The 21,795-nt window shown below is 38.7% G+C and overlaps 1 protein-coding gene and 1 pseudogene across 1 annotated transcript in view; both read right to left on the reverse strand.

Moving 5' to 3' along the window:
* LOC124145866 overlaps positions 1-5,054 on the reverse strand; it is a 30,407-nt gene extending 25,353 nt beyond the window's left edge. The window contains exon 1 of the mRNA XM_046515817.2: positions 4,807-5,054. Coding sequence (XP_046371773.2) covers positions 4,807-4,944 — 138 coding nt within the window. The 5' untranslated portion in view covers positions 4,945-5,054. The remainder of the gene's footprint in view (positions 1-4,806) is intronic.
* A 13,418-nt stretch (positions 5,055-18,472) lies between these two features.
* On the reverse strand, positions 18,473-20,459 carry LOC125372670 (annotated as a pseudogene).
* Positions 20,460-21,795: the final 1,336 nt, after the last annotated feature.

A 21,795-nucleotide genomic window follows, 5' to 3' on the forward strand; every position in this document is an offset into this window, starting at 1 on the left:
TTTAATTCTTTGGGGATAGAGTAGACATATGATTTGTCTCAGTAAAGATATAACATATATTAGAATTTGAAAAAAATGTTGCTTTCATATATTTTGTACACCACACCTAGCAAGTATGACGAACAGCAATCACATCCAAGGTCACAAAGAGACATGGCTACTCAAACCATGCCCTAACAATCTTTCACAAAAGCTGGAGGGGCGGTCGGGTAGCCTAGTGGTTAAAGCGTTAGCTCGTCACGCCGAAGACCCGGGTTCGATTCCCGACATGGGTACAGTGTGAAGCCCATTTCTGGTTTCCCCCGCCATGATATTGCTTGAATATTGCTAAAAGCGGCGTAAAACCATACTCACTCACTCACTCACTCACTCACAAAAGCTGGAACACCATTGTTCACGGGAACATTAATCTTGTATAAAGACTTTGAAATAAACTGTTTATGATGTGGAATTTAGCATATTCTACAGTCTGAACGGTGTTGTCAAATGGAATACAAAACCTGGTTATTCTTTGGTCTAATCATGACATATGCACTTATTTTGGGTTAGATATGTAATTATTTTGGGTTATTTTATTAGTTTGGGTTAGATATTTAATTATTTTGGGTTAGATATTTAATTATTTTGGTTTAGATATATAATTATTTTGGGTTAGATATTTAATTGTTTGGGTTAGATATTTAATTATTTGGGGTTGGATATTCAATTATTTGGCTTAGATATTTCATTATTTGGGTTAAGCCTAGATATTTAATTCTTTGGGGATAGAGTAGACATATGATTTGTCTCAGTAAAGACGTAACATACCGTATTCGACGTAATAAGCGCCCACGGCGATATTTGCTAATATATTGGCTCGTGAACAATCCCAATTAGCACCCTTTCCGATTGTTCAATGTACACAATTATTTATTCGCGTATAATACGCACTCGTGTGTTATCATGGTTATATGCACCGTTAATTATGGGCCATTAAATGCTGGAAAAACATATCTCTCGTATATACATTTCAGGCTGTCAGCATAAACCCCAAAATTTATCTTTCAACTCTGTTTTTTTCGACAAAATAATATTCTAATGAGAGCCCCCTATTTCTAATTTTGAGAGAGCCCTGGTTACTTATTACGTCGAATATGGTATCTTAGAATTTGAAAACAATGTTGTATTCAGAACATACCCTACAGAAAACATTCATTCAGGTTCGCCATGAATAAGATTGCTGATACAACATTAAGCAATAATCATTAGCTGACTCACTTAACAGCTAACTTTTCTTATAAGCAACATAATTGTTTTTTATTTTTTCATTTGTAATTTTGAACCTGTTATTTCTAAAACAGATTTACCCAAATGAACTCTGACAAATCTTCTATCATGTTGCCACCTGCCTCTTGCCATATTGACCAAGGAAATATATAAACCAAGACATTTAATCAGTCAGAGCTTAATACACATGTAATAGGAGTGGCCATAGTGGATAAATGTTTTTTTATGGAAATGCGAAACATTTTCCCAGGGAGGAAAACTTACACGCATGAAATGAATGTAATTCCCTAAACAACAAGTTAGTTTAAACCACTCAGGCATATCGTTCAGGTGAAAGAACAAAGAATGTTTGCTTCCAAATCATAATTGAGGTACCCGGTACCCGTACTGCACGTTTTTAAGCCCTGGGCTTAATAACGAATTTTACGTATTTTAGTTGAAAAACAATTTATTCAAATTTAAGCCCAGGACTTAAAAACAGAAAAGGACAAAAACATGATAGGAAGAATCATAATCCCAAGTTCAATGAAACAATACTCAAGTTGAGAGCAACTCTTCAACAGAAGACAATATTTTTAAAGGTATAAGTCAAGAACACGTTCAAAATTGAAATGACACCTGTAAAAAAAAAGTTATAACAAACCAATATTGCAGTTGTGCATGTATGTCATATTCTTTTAAAATGTCACACTGAATACCCCAGAATATCACCTGCATTAAGGGTTCAAGGTGCCTCGCTAATGTGGAAACCTCCAACAGTGTTTAAGTCGCAGTATTGGGGGGAACTTAGACTAACATTTAGTCTCTGAAATCTTATATTACACAATATCCTTCTTGACTCTAAATTTTTTTTTTTAAATTCCCTTAGCTGATTTCAGAATAGAGCTAGCTTGAGCTGGCTAGACTTGCTTTTGTATATATTTCTAGATTATGTTTTTTAGCTTGAGCTGGCTAGACTTGCTTATGTATGCATTTCTAGATTATGTTTTTTTCATAAAATAAATATATTCCACGGTCATGGTGCAGGACTAGGGGGAACTGGCCATATGGAGTGTGCTACAACACATGTTGAAGGATATCCGGTATGGGAGATCAATAAATTTTCAATTTTATTTAAGCCCATAGGTTTTAAAGCGTTACATATTTTTTTGTAGCCCACAGGCTAAATATCGAGGTGGGGGGGGGTGGGGGGGGGGGGGGGGGGGGGTGGGTAAATATGCACTGTCCCTGTAGTTTTAAGCTTCATAAAACCATTCTGATTGTTTTTATCCATTTCTGTTATAATCCAGATGCACAGCTGCACGCACAGTGATAGGAAGATTATAGGTTGGTGTGCTTTGTACATGACTGAGTTTGTGACAGGGGTAAAAACAATCTCCTACCTAATGAACCCTCAGCCGATATGGCTGAAATATTGCCAATGTGACGTTAACCATTAACTCACTCACTGAGCATGAGTAGATAACTTTCAGTTGCCTACAATTAGAGTCACAATTTTATGCTTAAAAATCCTTTCAATCTCTACCCAACAAACCATGTGATTGTTTAATTGCCTGCACAAATCATACTACCGAATTGATTTCTAATATGTTGTACTATTGCTTGAGTGATATTGTGTGCTTATTAATTCTTCTCAAAGGAAGAGGGGCGGTGGGGTAGCCTGGTGGTTAAAGCGTTCGCTTGTCACGCCGAAGACCCGGGTTCGATTCCCGACATGGGTACAATGTGTGAAGTCCATTTCTGGTGTCCCCCGCCGTGATATTGCTGGAATATTGCTAAAAGCAGCATAAAACCATATTCACTCACTCACATAGGAAGATTATTAACAGGAGAACCCAAAACAACAAACAAGCCTGTTGTGCCATATTCTAATGGCAGCTGACCACGGCCTTGCGTCGTATTACGCTCTTTGATATCTTGGTAGAAAGAGCATGCTCGATTGCACATCAAAAGTTGTGAAAAGCAGTCACCAGAGGCAGGATCTGGTGGAATATTTCTCAACACAAGAGGAAAGTTTTGTTTTGCTTTGTTTTTTTAAAAAACAGAGACAGATTAACAAACACTTTTTACTCATGAATCAAACAAAAAATATTTCCATGGTTATCAAGTCTTAGCTGATTGTTGATAGAGATATAAAACAAATGATTTATGTGCCCAGTGCAGATTTGAAAAATTAGACATACCAGGAAGGAGGAATTCATCAGAACCAGAAGTCAAGTTCGACCGTCCCGAGTCAGGAACAAGGAATCAAATCAATGTTTGATCATAAGCTTAAGGAGATACTATAGTCTTGGGGATTTTGGAAATTTATTTATTTTATATTCCAATTGTTTTTAATATTTAGTGAAAGAAATAGGCATAATTTCAATGTTAAACAATTCCAAATACACTGATCTGACACGTCCGTGTCATAACAAAAGAAGTTAAAAGATGGAACTTGTTGCCCTGCCTGTAAATAAGTAAATAAATTTGTTGTGCATAAGTTTAACGTGGGATGCGGCAAGACATGAACGAATACAAATTAGAAGTCACCCCAAGCTTCATCAAGCAGAATTATTTAAAAAAATGTTTACTCATTGGTGTAAAAGGTACCCAAAAGACTGGCTCCAAGGAAGAAAAATGTACTGAATACCCCAAAAGAACTTTCAATACCCAATTAGACTGGAACTAAGGAGTAAAAATATACTGAATACACCCCAAAAATTATCAATACCCAATAGACTGGACCCAAGGAGTAAAAATATACTGAATACCCCCCAAAAATTATCAATACCCAATAGACTGGACCCAAGGAGTAAAAATATACTGAATACCCCCCAAAAATTATCAATACCCAATAGTCTGGACCCAAGGAGTAAACATATACTGAATACCCTAAGAAAACTATCAATACCCAATAGAATGGACCCAAGGAGTAAAAAAATACTAACTACCCAATGAACTCTATCAATACCCAATGTGAATGATAACTTGTGAGATTATACCCAGTGGCTCAGTACATTATCTGCAGCCCTGGAAACATCATTTTCAATTAAAATTGTATTTTTACACTTGGTTCCATTATTATACACAAACTCTGACATTCGTAGTGTGTTCTATCACAGGGAACCCTAACTGTGGTACATTGATTCAAGTTTACTTTAATAAAATTTGAAAACTTTAAGAAATAGTTTTAAAAAATCCTTTATCCCAATCCATTCTGGAAAAAAGACGCTTACCTATGCGAGCATGTGCTAATATTTCATCATTTTATCATACATTTCATATATTAACCTTAAGAAATGTCCCCGTTCCAAATGTTGCACTTGTACGCTCTGCGCTGTAACGCCTGACCTAATTATTAATAGCTGACAGCAGTAATAGACAATAAAACATCTAAAGAAGACTTAACTAAAGTCTGCCAAACAGCAACACACGTAATTGACGTTAATACAATTCTCATTTAAATAACGTTTTGTCAAAAAAAGATATATATATATCTCAAGAATTTAAATTTTCGTCGTTGTTAACTGCGACTTGATATTGTGAAGCAGTACTTACAGATTGGCTGCAGTTCTTGGGAGCACATTCACTGTCGTAACGGGTCATGTCTCCTTCAGCGTGAACGCTCGAACATGTCTCCTCGAACTGGACAATTCCGATAATGAGGACCCCAAGGAAAAGTCGTGTAATATCCATGTTCTTTGTCACTTGTTGTCATATATTAAATATATTTGGGTGTCATTCGTGACGCTTAAACGCATGCCCTCAACCAGGAAGTATGTGTACCTGTAACTCATACCCGTTTGATAATCCGGTTTGGATTGGCTGTGTGCCTGTGTCTCGTGGGACGAGGCCCGCGTTGTCAGGTTGACAATCAGCTGGGAGTGCAGTAGGGGGAATTCGGTGATATCATTTACGTCAGTTTAAAGGAAACTAATACGGCTTTGTCAGTGTGTTTTTCTTTCTTTTGACAGCTACAATGTATCGTGATTTAACTTGTTCAATTCAGAAAACTGCCCGTTACGTTTTCTGATTATATCTTCGAGGGAGTGCCGAATTTGATGAAAAAACCCCATTGTATCTGATATACCTTGCATTTTCATTTATGGCAAGTTAGTGTTTTAATACTAAGCACAGATACAAAACACGCAAGTGAGCGAGCTACCTCAAGTTTAACATCGGGAATATTACAGCCGATGGTCAAGGTCTGCATGTGTGTGTGTACGGAAGAGCACAATTTCACATTCGGCAGTTCACTGAGCATAAACAATTTGAACCAAGTTTAACCCTTAATCCATTCGATTAAAAAATGACGATATTTCTCTTATTTATTTTCTGATAGCATATTAAAGCTCGACCGAGTAGGTTAAAACAATACAGTTATGTTTGATTTTGTTTTATATCGGCAAAATAAGGACATGAAAACGTTTAATGTCTTTTCAGTTGAAGGCGATACGCTTATAACAGTATCATGAACAAATGGCGTGGCAGAATAGGGGCCATGTTTGCCTCAATGACAATGTCAAAAAGTTCTGAAGCCACGACAACTTTAAATACTGCCATGAATTATACAGATCACTTGGGTCAATTTTAAGGGTGGAGACGTCATCGGAACAGTTATAGTCTGTCAGACACTATAGAGAATAAATTATTAAAGGAGTCTAGAATGATTTTGCAAGTCTAGATTGCCTCAGCTCAAGGAAATGTATTGCTCTGGGCTCAATCTGGATTTGATTTTATATTTTGTAAATATATAGTTTTCAATAAGATAAGTTTATTTTTTGTTTAAGGAATAGTATGAAGGACGACATCTACCTAAATTAAAGGTCAATCTCATTAAAATCAGATCTTAGTGCTGGACACCGCTACAGCGAGAAGTAAAATCGGATTTCAATGAGATTGATTCAAGGGTAAAGGTTAACATCTTGTAGCCAAACATGGCTTCATTGATTGTCGACACTTTCATATATACATGTGTAGTCATACTCAGGTCAAAAGTGGATAGCTTATAGATGCAAATCTGAGTAATCAAACACGTGCTTTGAAATGCCAAACCCGAAGTAACCAGGAAGATCAAAGGCGAGAAAGGCCTTCAATCGATTGATCGATTTCACTTGGGTTTCAGCGGAAATGCCGAATCATAAATAAATAAATAATCTCCAGAACTGATAATATTTTTTAGGAGAAGAGAGTGGGTGGTGTTTAACGCCGTGGTCAGCAATATTAAAATAATGCATGGCAGTTGCCTTAGAAACCGTGGAGCCTGAAACAGAAAATTATATCGAGTATAGGTCCTAGACTTACATCTAGTCTCTGAAATGAACATATCGTACAGAAAAAAACAGTTGTTCAGTTATCTTAATAAAAATATAATAAAAAGGAGCCCAGTGACTCTCAGTATTTTCAGTATTCCTGATACTGCAGTAATCTAGACTTGCCAAACATTATAGACTTGCATGGGCTGTATTTGATATATATTTGTATGAGGGTCTGTAAAACAAACTATAAAGGTCCCAGTGCCCTGAAATGGGAATATGGTTCCGCAAAGCGATCTTATAGCTATACAGCTGTCGTTAGCCTATGTTAAAGCCAAGAGTAACGATCCCCTTGCGCTAAGATCGCTTCGTGAAGGAATCCGTCTCGCATGTGTCTGGCTCGGTGAGCCGCTCTTATACAATAATCGGGACAATAACCGATGATCAGCTTCACAAGTTATATCCTTGTACGGACTTCAAATATCACGTTTTGCATGAAATGGTGCACCGAACAGACGGGACACATACTCCTTATGTATTTATCCCACCTGTGTGTTCGTTTAGGACACGTGCTTTGTTGATAATTAAACTGACAAATGTGCTACAACCATACCAGTATCTCGAAAGATAAGTTTGGGTTATATATAAATATTAACAACATGTTTATAGGTAACGCACATTTCAGGGGTGAGATAAACTTCTTTTATTTTTTTTTATCTACATACTATTAGTAGTTAGCAGCCAACACATTTACTGTCAGGGGAATTTTATTTTCCTTACATGTTTCTCTTTTCCTTCTTCCTTCATACGGGGGGCACTACCTCTTTCCTTGTATTGAAAGCAGAGACAGGCGTATGACTCGTCATTTATAGGAAACATATTCAAAAATCCTGTAACAACCGTGATTTCAAGATACGTCCTGATCATGTTCCTGGTCTGTGATCAGCACGATGTCCCATGTTCCTGTGACACCTTGGGGACACGGGTGGCCGCAGCTTGCTGACAGTGGGTTCAAATCCCGGAATTACTCTGATTATGATCCGAGGTTTGTCTTCATCAATCCCGTACTCGTTTCTATTAACAAACATCGAACAGACATGCCGTGCAAAAAACTGAAATAGCTCGTCTGGGGACTTCAGGTGCTTATGTTTGTTTGTTTGTTTGTTGTTTAACGCCGCACTCAGTAATATTTCAGCTATATGACGGCGGTCTGTAAATAATCTAGTCTGGACCAGACAATCCAGTGATTGGTATCATGAGCATCGATCCACGCAATTGGGATACAATGACATGCATCAATCAAGACAGCGAGCCTGGCTATCCGATCCCGTTAGTCGCTTCTTTCGACAAGCATAGTCGCCTTTTACAACAAGCATGGGTTGCTGAAGACCTATATTCTACCCCCGATTGTCACGGATGTAAGGTGGTTATGACTGTACGTTGATGTATAGGTTACATGTGAGAACCTGCATCGGACCACAGGCCCCCGTATAGTTGCTATATGTGGTTATTATAGGTATAGGTGCTGTCGTTACCGTATACAGCGTATATACCTACTTATAATACTTTACTATAACCAATGACATTTAAGATCTATATTTTGTTGCCAATAGGAACACTGGGGCGCCTGTGTGCTCTGAGGGCACATTACATTGGCCCATGAGGACGGGTGATGACCTATGGCCGTGGCTGATTGACCAGTTTCATTCGCGAGCATTATTTATTTGGCCTTAATTAGAAACGTCAATATAACAGACCCTCTAGCAGTAGATACAAAAGCTTTAGTATTGGATATAACGAGTGATTGTTTTTTTAGGTCACTTTTTGCACTGTTCTCGTATTATCTCGGCGGGGAATGAGATGAGTCTAACTAAGTATACCTTAAAAACATCCAGGTCAAATATGAAACGCACCTCAGACTTATTCCTGCACAATGACAGTGGAATATATTTATTTATTAGAAAGGAAACAATTTAGATAACTATACAAAGGCAAGTCTAGTCAGCTGTAGCTAGCTCTGTTCAACTATAAAATCAGCATCGGGAAAATTATTTGTTAAATTTTAGAGTGGAGAAGGATATTGTGTAATATAAGATTTCATAGACTAAATGTGCCAGTCTACCTCAGACTATACATAAACTGTTAGCATGACTAACCTAAACCAGATCCGTTGTCCACTAAGAGGTTCTTCCCTACAACATAGTGCCTGTACACTTGTAGGGCTGGGACGAGTCCAAAGTTACTACCCAGGTACCCGACCCCCTATTACCGGACCCTACCGGGGTACCCACTGTAGGTCTCAAGAAACAACATGTCTGGTTGGGAATTGTTTTACCGCAGCCCTGCAAAAACTGTTTAGATACATGTATCAAACGATCAGATCAAGCGTACACTGAAGTTGACTGCAGCTTCATCTTTACTCAAACATATACAAGTCAAAAGGAATGTGTGCATCGTCAGAAAGAAATGCGAAAATTAGCCAATTGTACTGTAACCACTGAGCTAAAGTGAGTTTTTATCATTAAACAACATATCACGTGACTATAACCACGGTTCCTGGTAGTACTCTGGGTACATGGGTCCTACTCCGGACCCAACCGACCCGAGTACCCGAGTTACCCGTCTCAGCCCTATTGGGTGGATCTTCGGTCTCCCAAACCATGCACATGTGTTTGTGATCTCATCGGCAGACATAAAGGCATGTTGAGGTACACGCAACACCTTTTAGTTTAATCCTCATTCTTTGTATTCGTGTTGCTACTCCTCAATAATCTTATGCCACTCGGTGTGATTCATGTTATAAACATGAATCGTGTCAAGTGGCATACGATTATTGACAAGTTTTAAACATCTCCGTGTACCCGCAGATTGGGGCCGTCGTGACGGGGATTCCCCTTACACAGAACGAGGAAGCTGACTGCACTGGGCAAGTTCCCACATGATTCAACTGTGTCGCAAGTTTCTAGTGAGTAACTACAAATTGTGTGACAAGTTCGATCGTGTGCAGGTCGTGAATAACACACACACACACACACGCACGCACGCACGCACGCACGCACGCACGCACGCACACACACACGCTTGCGCTATAAAACTATAAGTCGATTGTGTGTCGCAATAAGCCCCCCGCATTATTTGATACTGTGTTATCTGTGATAGTTCAGACAATAGGTGGCTTAAGACACGGAAGTAACCTATGTTTTTTCTTCTGTATTAAATTCTAAAGGGACCAATTAATGTATCCTAAAATGAGTTAATCCGGAGGGGCATCGTTCGGGTTAATGGGGTTTCATTGTATATTCCCATGACAACGATTGTTGTTGCATCTCTATGCATGCATGGTTCTTTACTGGACTCGATTTGTCTCTAGAGCTAATTAAACTTGATTAATTCAAGACTTGACCATCTGTTTTCTTGTAACTTCGAAACAAGTCGCGCAACATAGTTTACACATTGTTCTAAGAAACTCTCTGATGTGAGGAATTAGTTGTTTTTCGGTGATCTAGGCGACTAAGGTTGTAGGTGTTGTGAGCGAGGGGTGCACTGTCCCCCGTGGATCTATTTCAACAAAAACACGTTTGTGTTTTCTGACAAGTTCTCTGCTTTATAGACCGTACGCCAACCACACTGCCAGGCGTTGTTTCCTTCTCTATTGAATACCGTATTTCCTCGATTAAACGCAAGGGCGTATATATTGTCAGACGTTTTTTTTTACTCCCGGCATTTAATGGCAAAGATAATAATGAGGAAAATAACTGTTAGGATCGGGATCATCATCATCGACCTCGTTCGTTATTCCCATCAGTTCGGAGACGTTATGACAGTCTAGATTGTACAGGACTCATCGGTGTTCTCTCTGATCTTCAAGCTTTGGTACAGATTATGCCTACCGGTGATAGTAAACATGGCTTGCATTAGTATCACCCTTAATCAATATGATGTTTCTACGCGAGTACCATCGCCCTCACCGAGGAAACGTTCAGCCTTTATTGAAGCTACACCGATCAAACAGAAAGTTTTCTTTTTTGTTTGTTGTTTAACGCTGCACTCAGCAATATTCCAGCTATTGTAGGTTAACGTGTACGCCATCAACCAATTCACCAAGCCTGACCACCGATCCATTTGGTCGCCTCTTACGACCAGCATAGGTTACTGAGCGGGTTAGAATAGGTCTCCATAACCCATGCTTGCCGTAAAAGGCGACTGACTATGCTTGTTTTAAGAGGCGACTGACGGCATCCGGTGGTCAGGCTCGCTAAACTGGTTGATTGATGTTATCGTACCCTAACTGCGTATCAATCAGTGGATAGTCTGGTCCAGACTCGATTATTTACAGATCGCCGTCTTATATCTAGAACATTGCTGAGTGCGGCGTTAAACAACAAACAAACAAACAAAAAAGGTTACTGGGGACCTTATTCACACCCGGAATCCCGAGGGGTTGATGAGAGAAAATGACATAGGGAAAGCAAAGAGTGGGGGTCGCTGAAATGTATCACAACTATACAATCTCACTAAAATTAGATTTGAGTTATCGCTGCCGCTAAACAAAGATCTGAGGACACCCCATTACGGGTCACGTCAGAACGACCTTTCGTGAACTTTGACCGACCACTGAAATGACTAAAAAGAAGTCGACATCAGCCAATTAGAAAGCAGCTGTCTATAGCTTTACGGCACTCGTCTTAACCTGGCGACTTCCATTTCAGACAACGTTTGAAAAATATGTTGACACAGTTCTCGATTAAAATTTTGAAAACTGAACAAACGAACATTCCGGAATGTCTAATATATGGTTGAGATTGTACGGCAGTGCTTCCCACATATTGTGCAACGCCTCCTCCGTTCAAATGTTTATCCCACGGAAGCGAGATATAGACGATAATTTTGACGGAATCATTCGTACGGAATACCCCGTGTTTAACGTTTTCGAGGTTGCATGATTAGACAACACATTCCGACCGTCACTTTCATGATCTGGTAAGCGACGCTTTGATTGGTCGGATGACGTGACCCGTAATTGGATGTCCTCAGATCTTTGTTGAGCGATAGCGAGAACTAAATAAGATCTGATTTTTATGAGATTGCACAACTTATATGGGATGGTTTTGGTGGGAGTGGCCATGAAACACTGACACAGTGGAAGAGTCATATAAGATAATTTACGAATCTTCTGTGGTATGTACAAAGCGCTGCCAACACGTGTAACGAAAACGTTGTCATGGAGAGTTTTTTTTGTTGTTTTACGCCGCACTTAGCATTATTCCAGCTATATGACGGCGGTCTGTAAATAATCGAGTCAAAGGTAGTAGCTTGATTAAAATCAAAATATTGCTAAAAACATCATATTCTGCACTACACGCTTGCTGCATAACAAATGAAATAACGATACAGGTACAGGCAGAAACAAAAAATGCCTGATATGTGGGCAAAAATATGGCCACCATGGCAGCCATTTTAAATGTTTTGTTTGTTTGATTGTTGTTAATGCTGCACTCAGCAATATTCCAGCTATATGACGGCGGTCTGTAAATAATCGAGCCTGGACCAGACAATCCAGTGATTGACATCATGTGCATCGATCCACGCAATTGGGATCGATGACATGCATCAACCAAGTCAGCGAGCCTGACCATCCGATCCCGTTAGTCGCCTTTTACGACTGAACTACTGTCGAATATACTACAAGTTGATTGCAAACTTGTTTTCACCAATCATATCAAGGTGCCCCAGAATGAGCCATTTTATTGTCTGAATGATCTCAAGCATCTATCTATATTTTTTTAACATTAACGAGTAGATGTACACATAAATATTGAAAAGACCAAAATCAATTATTATTTAAAAATCCCACATGTTTTAGATTTAAAAACTGATGCGAAACCTTTATGTGGTTTTTACATATGTAGATTGATATAATTTTATAAAATGCGAAAATAAAGACTAAAGCATTGACACATATGCGATCCAGAAAATATAACAGGGGAACTCCGCGCTTTATGAAAACTGTAACACGGAGCAAAGTCTGGCCGGGCGAATACAAAGGGAAACCACTGTCAACTGGAGTGTGAACTAAGGTTAGCTGCCCCTGAGTAATCAATAAGGTCACGGTTATTACTATAGCCTGTCGACACCTTCCATTTTTATCCTTCCCAAATTATCGAAAAGGTACGTTGTTTCACACTTATTCAGCATGGACTTGGATAGAAATATATTTTAACCTTCTTGGTGCCACGGGACCATATACGGTCCCCCACTTTTCACACCCTCATAGTGCCATGGGGCCATATATACTCTTAGTCCAAAAGTGTTTCCGCAAGATGGCTGCCGAATATATGATTTACAACCGCTTCGCGTTTTTCGCTCTCTATAAATAATATATATGGTCCCGTGAAAATGTCCCTTTTCAACTGTAAATTAAGATGTCATACAAGTTATATTGTATACAGTGCTACGGATTGCGAAATATGGTGAGATTAATAAAGTGGTTACCGAACTTCTCGACCTTTTTCTGCCATGTTGAACTTCATGCGAATGACGGCGATTTTTTTATTATGCACTCATGTCACATACAACTATTATAATATCAGACTGTCAGTTTGAAAAAAGGAATCTGATCAGACTGGTCAGAAAGTTTTACTTGTACCCACTGTACAGTTATTGGCCCAAGAGTACTAACGTTTAGTCCGCAACGGAAGTTTTTTGTTCAAGTAGGCCTATTGCATATGTGTATCGACTGTGTGTCATGGCGATTCAGCACGGCGCTAGAGACGAAACGGCAGTGCAGATAGTCTTTCTTTTTATGATGCTGTTTTACAGAAAATATTCAAATCAAAGATATGGAAAGATAGCTATGAACGTAAATATTAAGGTGGTATAGTGTATATTTATGGGCGGGAAGTTCATGATCAAAACCTATACATTGAATGACCAAGCCCGAAGTGATCGACAGGGCACTTTCGCATCATATCTGTGCCGCGATTTCTTGTCTACCGGTTGTCCTACATGCTCGCCCGTTTAGACGAATAACTGCTATTTTTACATATGAAATGACTAAGAGTCATGAGTGATTGCTCAAACTACCTAACCATGTGAATGACTTGCTCTAACTGTTTCACATTTTGTCGCAAAATGAGATTTCATTTAGTGTGGCCACGACATCTAACGTGAGTCGACGCCATACTGTAAACAAATTGTGTCAAGGTCGGTTTCACATGTGCTTGCTCGACCCCCGTTTCTGTCGATGGTACACGCGATACAAACATAATACAACTTCTGAAAACATCAACATAATTTCTACAATATTAATGATAACAGCAATACCTTTTTGCATTTACTAAATTAGGTTAACCGCTTACGGATACGATGTGCTGTAAACATGGTAAAGTTCGTTTTCGATTTGTTTTTCCTTTCATTGAAACTGTGATAATGGCGCTATTATTGGCTAAAATAGTATTTTCCGTGAGTCTAATGTACATGGTATATTCTGTAATTGTACAAGATAATTGATAACCAATTGTGTATGCATATATATAATCAAATACACATTACTAGTAATCTCCTCAGAAAATGGAATATATAATCATAACACGACAGCTTGTATTTCAAACATTCTGCCATGGATATTAGATCTAATTAATATTAGTTTATAAATTATTGATGTACACTGTTCTCTCGATTAACGTATGCTAATCTATTGCAAGTCTTCAACTCTTATTTGATTTGTTATCTAAAATGTCAGCAATGGGTAAACTTTTTTTCTTTTCTTTATAATCTGCAATTTTATTCGAATAGGTTAATAGACGGTCGGTAATATCCCGCCGCTGTGAAGTTGTCCGGACAGGTGCGCGTGATTTGACCTCGCGTGTTTCATGTCTGTTTGAAGGCTTGATATTCCAAGAAAATAATGTGCATTTAGTTGAGTAAGGGAATGAAATGATTTACAGTGAGAAAGCTGTCAAAATGGATCCAATATTAAACAACCTAGATTTTTAATATTTAAGCTTCATCTATTAGAAACTCGAATGGTTCAATTTATTACATCAACAGTAAAAGTAATTAGATTTACTCACAGTGTATAGATATTCGATTTCTGAAAGACAGAATGTTTTGAGTGTAAATTTGATTTCGTTTTGATGTTTTATATAGTTTTATTTATGTTATTTAAATTATCAAATACTTCGATCAGTGACATAGTACTAATTACTGTGTTTTGTATCCCTGAAATAGATTTTAGAAAAATAAATATTTGTCTAAGAGCAAAATCAAAGCATTCTTGTGGGTTCTTTTTTAACCATTTTAATTTATTTTAAAGACATAATAACTGAAAACCATTTATAGTAAAGATTTTGCTGGTTACATTTTCTAAGTTCAATACCAAGAATATATTTTTCCTTTTAAGATTATTAGTATGTCCTTAAATGTACATGTACATATCTAGGTGTAGGTACACTTCTAAAGTCGTATTTATAAAACAATATGAAAGACAAAGTTGCATTTCATGGACTGGTATGTTTTGAGCAAAGGTTTAAGTGAGGCAGCCAAGTGCGAAATACTAGCTGAGACGAGGATGTATGATTTCTAGTGGCCATAGTGAAACAAATGTGTTCAGAGTTTTGAGCACATAAACTGTATATACATTGAACACTACTTTAATCGAAGTAATTCATATTTTCGTACTTTTCTCTTTCACTTAATCTATATATTATTTATAATTGAACCGTAAAACAATAATATTGCCTCCTTTACCTGTATTGTGCAAGTTATCGTTTCCTTGTATTAAATATAGCCTACTCTACTCTTCTTGAGCTTTCAAATTCCAGTATTAAAATTGTCCAATTACATATCGTTTCAAGCTTTTTTTAAAGTTAGATTTAAACCATTAAGATCACTTCATCACACCCGAAGTATCAATCAGCGGTCTGTGTGATTGCACAACGAAGCAAGGACATGGCGTCCAAGTTGCGAGTGATCGAAAATAGGTTTGTTGATTAGAATTGATGCTAATGAAAAAGTATCAACGATTTTGATTTAATATGCATATACTTACTCTTGGGTGGTATTACGTTAGTATACTCTTTTTAATTATTTAGAAATAATAATGATGTCCGATATTGAGCGATGTCAATTTGAGTATTGTTAGGGCTGTTCAGCGATCTTTCACTTTTTGTCCTTTGAAAATGTACGATGTCAATAACCCCGAAGTTGTTTTTATCACTAATAAAAGAGCACGGTCACTGACACACATGGGCATAACTGGTATTTCTTCAAGATATACATTCCAAACTGTCATTCGTATTGTAACAATCTTTGAAACAGTCTGGGTATGAACTAATCACGACCACTTCCGTCAGTTTTGTTTTGACGTAAAAACACGGACTATTTCATCGGGATTTTTTATCGGTAATTATAACTCACGGAAAATTCTCAGTGAATGTGTATCAATATATGTGTCACGTGTCTGTCACCGTTAGGATATGTACTTTCCAATGATATGAAATATTGGCCATTCAGATTTCGAACAAGGGCGCTTACTTGACTTTACTTGCAACATTCGTACGTTTCTATACTACGATTAATGTAGAAAAGTGGGAAACTTATAATACCAGCATTTTTATCGATGGCTAGCTAGTCAGTGCATAGATCTTTTGGATTTTTGACTTTAGATACTGATGGAAAAACAATCAACTCGAATTGCATGTTATACAATTTGGTTACACTGTATGAACGTTGAAACACTTTTGATACAATGTATATGTTTTTGAAACCGCGACGTCATCACAGTGCGGCACTGAGCGGTGGACAAAGCCAGCTGACGACCAAGCACCATGAGGGTTAGCGGTCTCATTCACTCGTCGTGGAAATTTTCCAATCGTAATGTACTAGGTAAAATATACTTTCTAGTTCAGGGAGCACCTTTAGAATACAGTACCACAACTTCTCGTGAGGACGATCTCTGCCGTAGGTCACATGTCTCAAGACAAGCAACCAGTTTTGTGAGAATCAAGCGACCTTCGGATTGTTAGCCCGAGACCTAACCGACTGAGCTACGTCCACACTATTAAACTTAGTGCAAATTTACCTTGTCATGCCTACGACCTTACGGAACTGAACGAAAAGGGTCGAATAGGTGACGGACACTTACGAAGGTTACGGGTAGGCATGGTGTCTCGTGACTTTAGTATACGGACACTTACGAATGATCCCGATGCCATTTGGCACACTCGTCCCATTCCGTAATGTACAAGATACCAAGTGGAGAGGAATGAGCCGATATGCCGCGAACTGAAAACGGCTCCAGGCGTCAGACGTCAGACGTCGAACTCGCGAGTACGCATGAATGATATGGTATTTAATAATTCGTCGGGTGATTTTTGTGACAGAAAAGTGTGGTAGGGAACACTGTAAGGATGATGTGGATAATAGTAAGGAACGAGGGAGGAATAAGCATGACTAGTGACGACACAACGGTGAGTTCGCTTTTGAATCAGTACTGAAAAAATGTAGCCGGTGAAAGTGGCTTGTGTGAATGTTCCAGGACAGTTTCCAGTTGCCAAAATATTCGACACAAAACCATTTCATCCTTTTTACTCGACGTTTTTGTATAAAGAATATCAAGAGCCGTTATATAATCTATAATAGCCACTAAACGAGTACCTAACCCTAATGATCGTAAAGGGGTGATTGATCGTAAAGGGGATCCAAGGGCTAAGGATAGACTTTGGGTAATCTAATAGCCACTAAACGGGCACCTAACCCTAATGATCGTAAAGGTGTGATTTATCGTAAAGGGGATCCAAGTGCTAAGGATAGAGTTCAGGGTAACCTACCCTAACACTGGCGACATTTGGATGTGTTCAGCGCTAATATAATATCCCTAATAAACTGCATTCTTGCGCATAATAATGAAAATTAATGAACCGAAAAAATAATATATGTATATTAGTTCCCATTTATAACCATTTTATCCACTTGAATAACGAGAAAAACGAAATAAAAATATGCAAAAAAAAGAAGTGCTTTCGTAAACTAGCGCTTGCTCTAAAATGCGCCGCCGCAGGCTATAATTAGTAAACAAATACTCAAAACTCTCAACACCGCAGGGCGTATTCAATGACATTACGTGTAGAGATGATAGCTCACTGGGAGGAGCTTCTGCACACTCGATGACCCCTGACGTCACAGGGCATTGTTTCGCCGGTGTGACTGGCAACAAAATACTACAAATTACGTCATAGGGTATGATCAGGTGTTTGAAAAGTTTGTGGTATCCTCGTGTCATGGAAGTTCGATCACTTACGAAAAGTCGCTGAATATTCATAGTAACATTCATATAATCTTTTTTCAAATATCTTACCTGTGAACTTGTTTATTTATGACAAACATTTCCCAAATCCACGTATTTCCATTGAAATTTACACTCGCGGCATGGCCGCCCTCTCACTGTCAACAGAAGTGACCAAGAAAGCTACGTCACACAAGTTCGATCATTTGATTGGTTGGCTTGTCGCATAACCGGGATGACATCTATGGACGATCTCTTGTGTCAAAATTCGAATTAGAACAGTCCGCAGTTGTTTTATTACATCTTTGTCCATCAAACGTTCATTTTATGTTTTAATATTGAAAAAAACCGATGAAAAGTCACAAATATCCAGATTATTTACAAGGTTGATGCAGGGAGTTATTCTTCAGGCTCATCGTGACAGGGGCACCAAAACTCAGAATGTCGACGCACAACACGAACTGGCGTGCAGAAACGTAAATGTGTCCAGTGCTGACATGTAGGGTGGGTACATTGTGCCCAGGTTGTTATGATCAGGGAGACATTAGCTCGAACCTCATCAGGTACAAATTTGCTACATTTGCAGCACAGTTCGTCATCACTTGTCACATCACTATCAAAACTATCGTCCTGATGCGCGTTGGACCGTGAAGTTCCAGTACTTGCATTCGTTGCAGTGACAGAATTTTTAAAGATTTACTTGGTTTAGGTGCTTGCTTTCTTTTTTTGGGTGCCGATTTCACAGTCTGGTGGGAAATAATTTTATTCAGAATGACGTCTTCGGTGATGGCCTTGCCCCCGACAACAGCGCTCAGAACGTTTTTCTTTTTAGTAGGCACAGCTTTCTTGAAAAGTACAGTCGTCTTGTCTTTAAAGAATCCTGCTACATCATTGCCCTCAGTAGGTGAAGTGACAACCTTGTCTCCAACTGGCACACATGAATCAATAACACCAGTATCAGGATGCAGCAAAGGTTCAGTCGACTTAAAAACTGTTGATGGCGCAAAGTTGATATTGGCGGTGGAAGACTTGTCAAATGGATAGACTCCACATTTCCTGAAAGAGGATTGCAGATTTGTTGGTGTCAGCGACAGGTTATAAGCTCTACAGCCAAGTTCACAAACAGAATGTTTATCAACTGAACTTGTGGCATTTTCCCGCATATACGTATGACGGAGGTTGTTGTAAATTTTAGCAAAAGGTCCAAAGCAACCAACATCCATTGGCTGTAAAACATGGGACGTGTGTGCAGGCAGTACAAACAAAATAATGTGATGTTGACGTGCCCATTCGATGAGTGGAATAGATACGTGGGATCTATGACCATCATACACAATTAGAAGTGGGATCTATGACCATCATACACAATTAGAAGTGGACTATCTGCAGACGCGGCGACAGCATGCTTCAGGAAATGCTCTGTCAGATAGTGCTGAAAAATCTCCGTGTTTGACCAGCCAGAGTCGCTTACAGTGCCTGCTGCTCCAGGGGTACTTCCTGAAAGGAGTTCTTCCCGCATCCTCTTGCCCTTGAAAACATAATACGGTGGTATAGAACTACCAGATGCATTGCCGCAACCTATAACCGTTGTAGTACTTGATCTTGATGTTGTGACTGCAGCTGGAGTACTCTGACTCGATGTAACAACTGATGGTGGGGTATGATGCTCCATAAGTCCCTTTTCGTCAACATTATAAATGCGATGAGGGCATGTCTTCAGGTTGTATTTATCCATGATGTGCCCAAGCTCATTAAAATAATGAGTGATCGTCTCCTCCGAGGTAGCTTTTGCTCTCTGTATCTCAAGGGATCGTGGCTTCTTCACTGACAGATCAGGTCATCGCTTCATAAACCCATAGAACCACTGAAGTGATAGGGGTTGTTCATCCTTTGACTTCTTTCCAACATACATTGCTAGGTCTGTGGCAATAGTAGTAACTTCAGCCCTTGTATAGCCATACCCAAAATTTGCCATGGCTTCAATATGTGAAACAAGTCCCTGTTCTTCTTCCATGGACAATAGTGGTTCTCTACCAGTGGTACTACATTCAATAGAAACCTTCCCACTCATCCTGTCATGCAGTGTAGCAAATGGAACAGCAAAGGTAGTGGCAGCTTTCCTAATTGCCATTCCATCTAAAACAGCATTATATGCCTTGTCTAGGGCTGCAGACAAATATTGCCTATATTGACCTCTTCTGGTTGGTTCACCATTGGTCAAAACCTGTAAAAATAAAGGTTTATTTTATATATCACCAAAACTCCAGAGACAGAAGTTCTCAAAAAGCATAACATTTTCAATAAGAAATGACCCTAATTTGTTTCCATAGTTTTAAATTTTGGCGAGCACATCACGTGTCTCATCACGTGACATTTACACCATGAACGTAAACAAGCAGACGACAGGTGTGCCGTCGATTTACAACCTGTGCATTTATTACAATTGACATTTTATTTGAGCTGATCAAGTTACATTAGTGATCTCGGGTTAAAAAGTAGTTGTTTGCTGAATATGAGCTATTACTTACGTTTGGTAACTTGACACGAAGCATTTTCCGGTCCAAGCGAACGAAAGCGGTGTTGTCAGAAGATCAAAGCTGCAGGTACCGTAATTTCTCGTTACATTTCGCGAGAAATATCATTCAAAATGGCCGATCGAAGTTACATGTCGATCGAACTTGTGTGACTTGACGATACTGTATTCTAAAGGTAGGCCGTAAAGTATATATTAGAAAGCATCTTATTCCAGCAATACCACGTCGTGTGCGTGTGCGTGTGCGTGTGTTAAGAATAGTGTTAAGAGCGTCTTACACTCATATTTACAATATTTAAAGCAGGCATTTCACGGCGGGATCACCATAAAGCGGGGTCACAGTACCAAATAGGGAAACGAACCGGGAGCGAACGCTTCAACGAACAGGCTACTTCATCGCACCATTACTAGTGTATATGAACAGGAACGTAGCTGTCTATAGGCACTGCCTACACTTACATTTTTTAAAACAATCAAATATCTTAAAGGGGAAGTGTACACGCAAAAATCACTTTCTTTCTTTTTCTAAACAAAACGCAATTTTAGAATTAGTTAGTATCTGTGTTTGAAAATATACACTCATTTTTTTTCACAGTGAAAGTAGGAAGCTCACAATAGTGTTAAAATAATATGCCGTTATGAGGCCTTCGTTTTACGAGCGAAATAGGCCTGAGTTATCCCCCTTAGATTATGACGTAATTGGTGCCAATTCAACTGGGTCCCTGTCTATTCTCAACGCAAAAGATATCAAGGACCAGTTTGCGGTAAAACAACATGGTCTACGACACACTCCGGCGCTGTGATGAGTCAGCATAACACAATTATGGCTGGCATCTGAGACGCTAGAATCACAAAACTGTACCTACACCACGTGAAGCGGCTCTAACAAAGCATGATGACGTCATAATGTTTATCAATTGGCACCAATGACGTCATATTGCAAGGGGCATAAGCCATGGTGTTTTTGTTATGGAAATAGAACACTTGGTTAATGTGAAAAATATAAATCGTTTTAATGCAAAAAATATGTTAATTAAATATGATGTTTTTATATTTTTGTCTATGACACTTCTATGTTAACACTTTTAATGTGGAAAAAGTACAAGAAAAATAGGTTCATTTCCGTGTGAACTTGCCCTTTAACCCTCTGGATGCCGAGTTTTTTTTCTGACGCACATTTTCCTAAGATCGGAAAAGTGAAGGTTGTGCGAGAATTGCGCTCACGCGGCACTGGATCTACCTCTGGCTATAAAATTACGCAGAGGTGGAGAATATTAAATTTCCTATTTGATGGTGTTAAGTTAACTGCAAATATTAAACCGGTTTTAAAGAAATACGCTTCTAAGTGTTGTCCGAGAATTTATTCTGCGTTGAAAAACAGTAAATTTCTCAGCTTTTTATCGTACATCGATAAAAGTACTGTGCGACGATTTTTTTTATTTCGAAGCTTTACGGAAACTGTCAGCGAACAAAAT

The sequence above is a fragment of the Haliotis rufescens genome, unplaced genomic scaffold, assembly GCF_023055435.1.
Source record: "Haliotis rufescens isolate VD_foot unplaced genomic scaffold, xgHalRufe1.0.p SCAF_45, whole genome shotgun sequence".
NCBI lineage: Eukaryota > Metazoa > Mollusca > Gastropoda > Lepetellida > Haliotidae > Haliotis > Haliotis rufescens.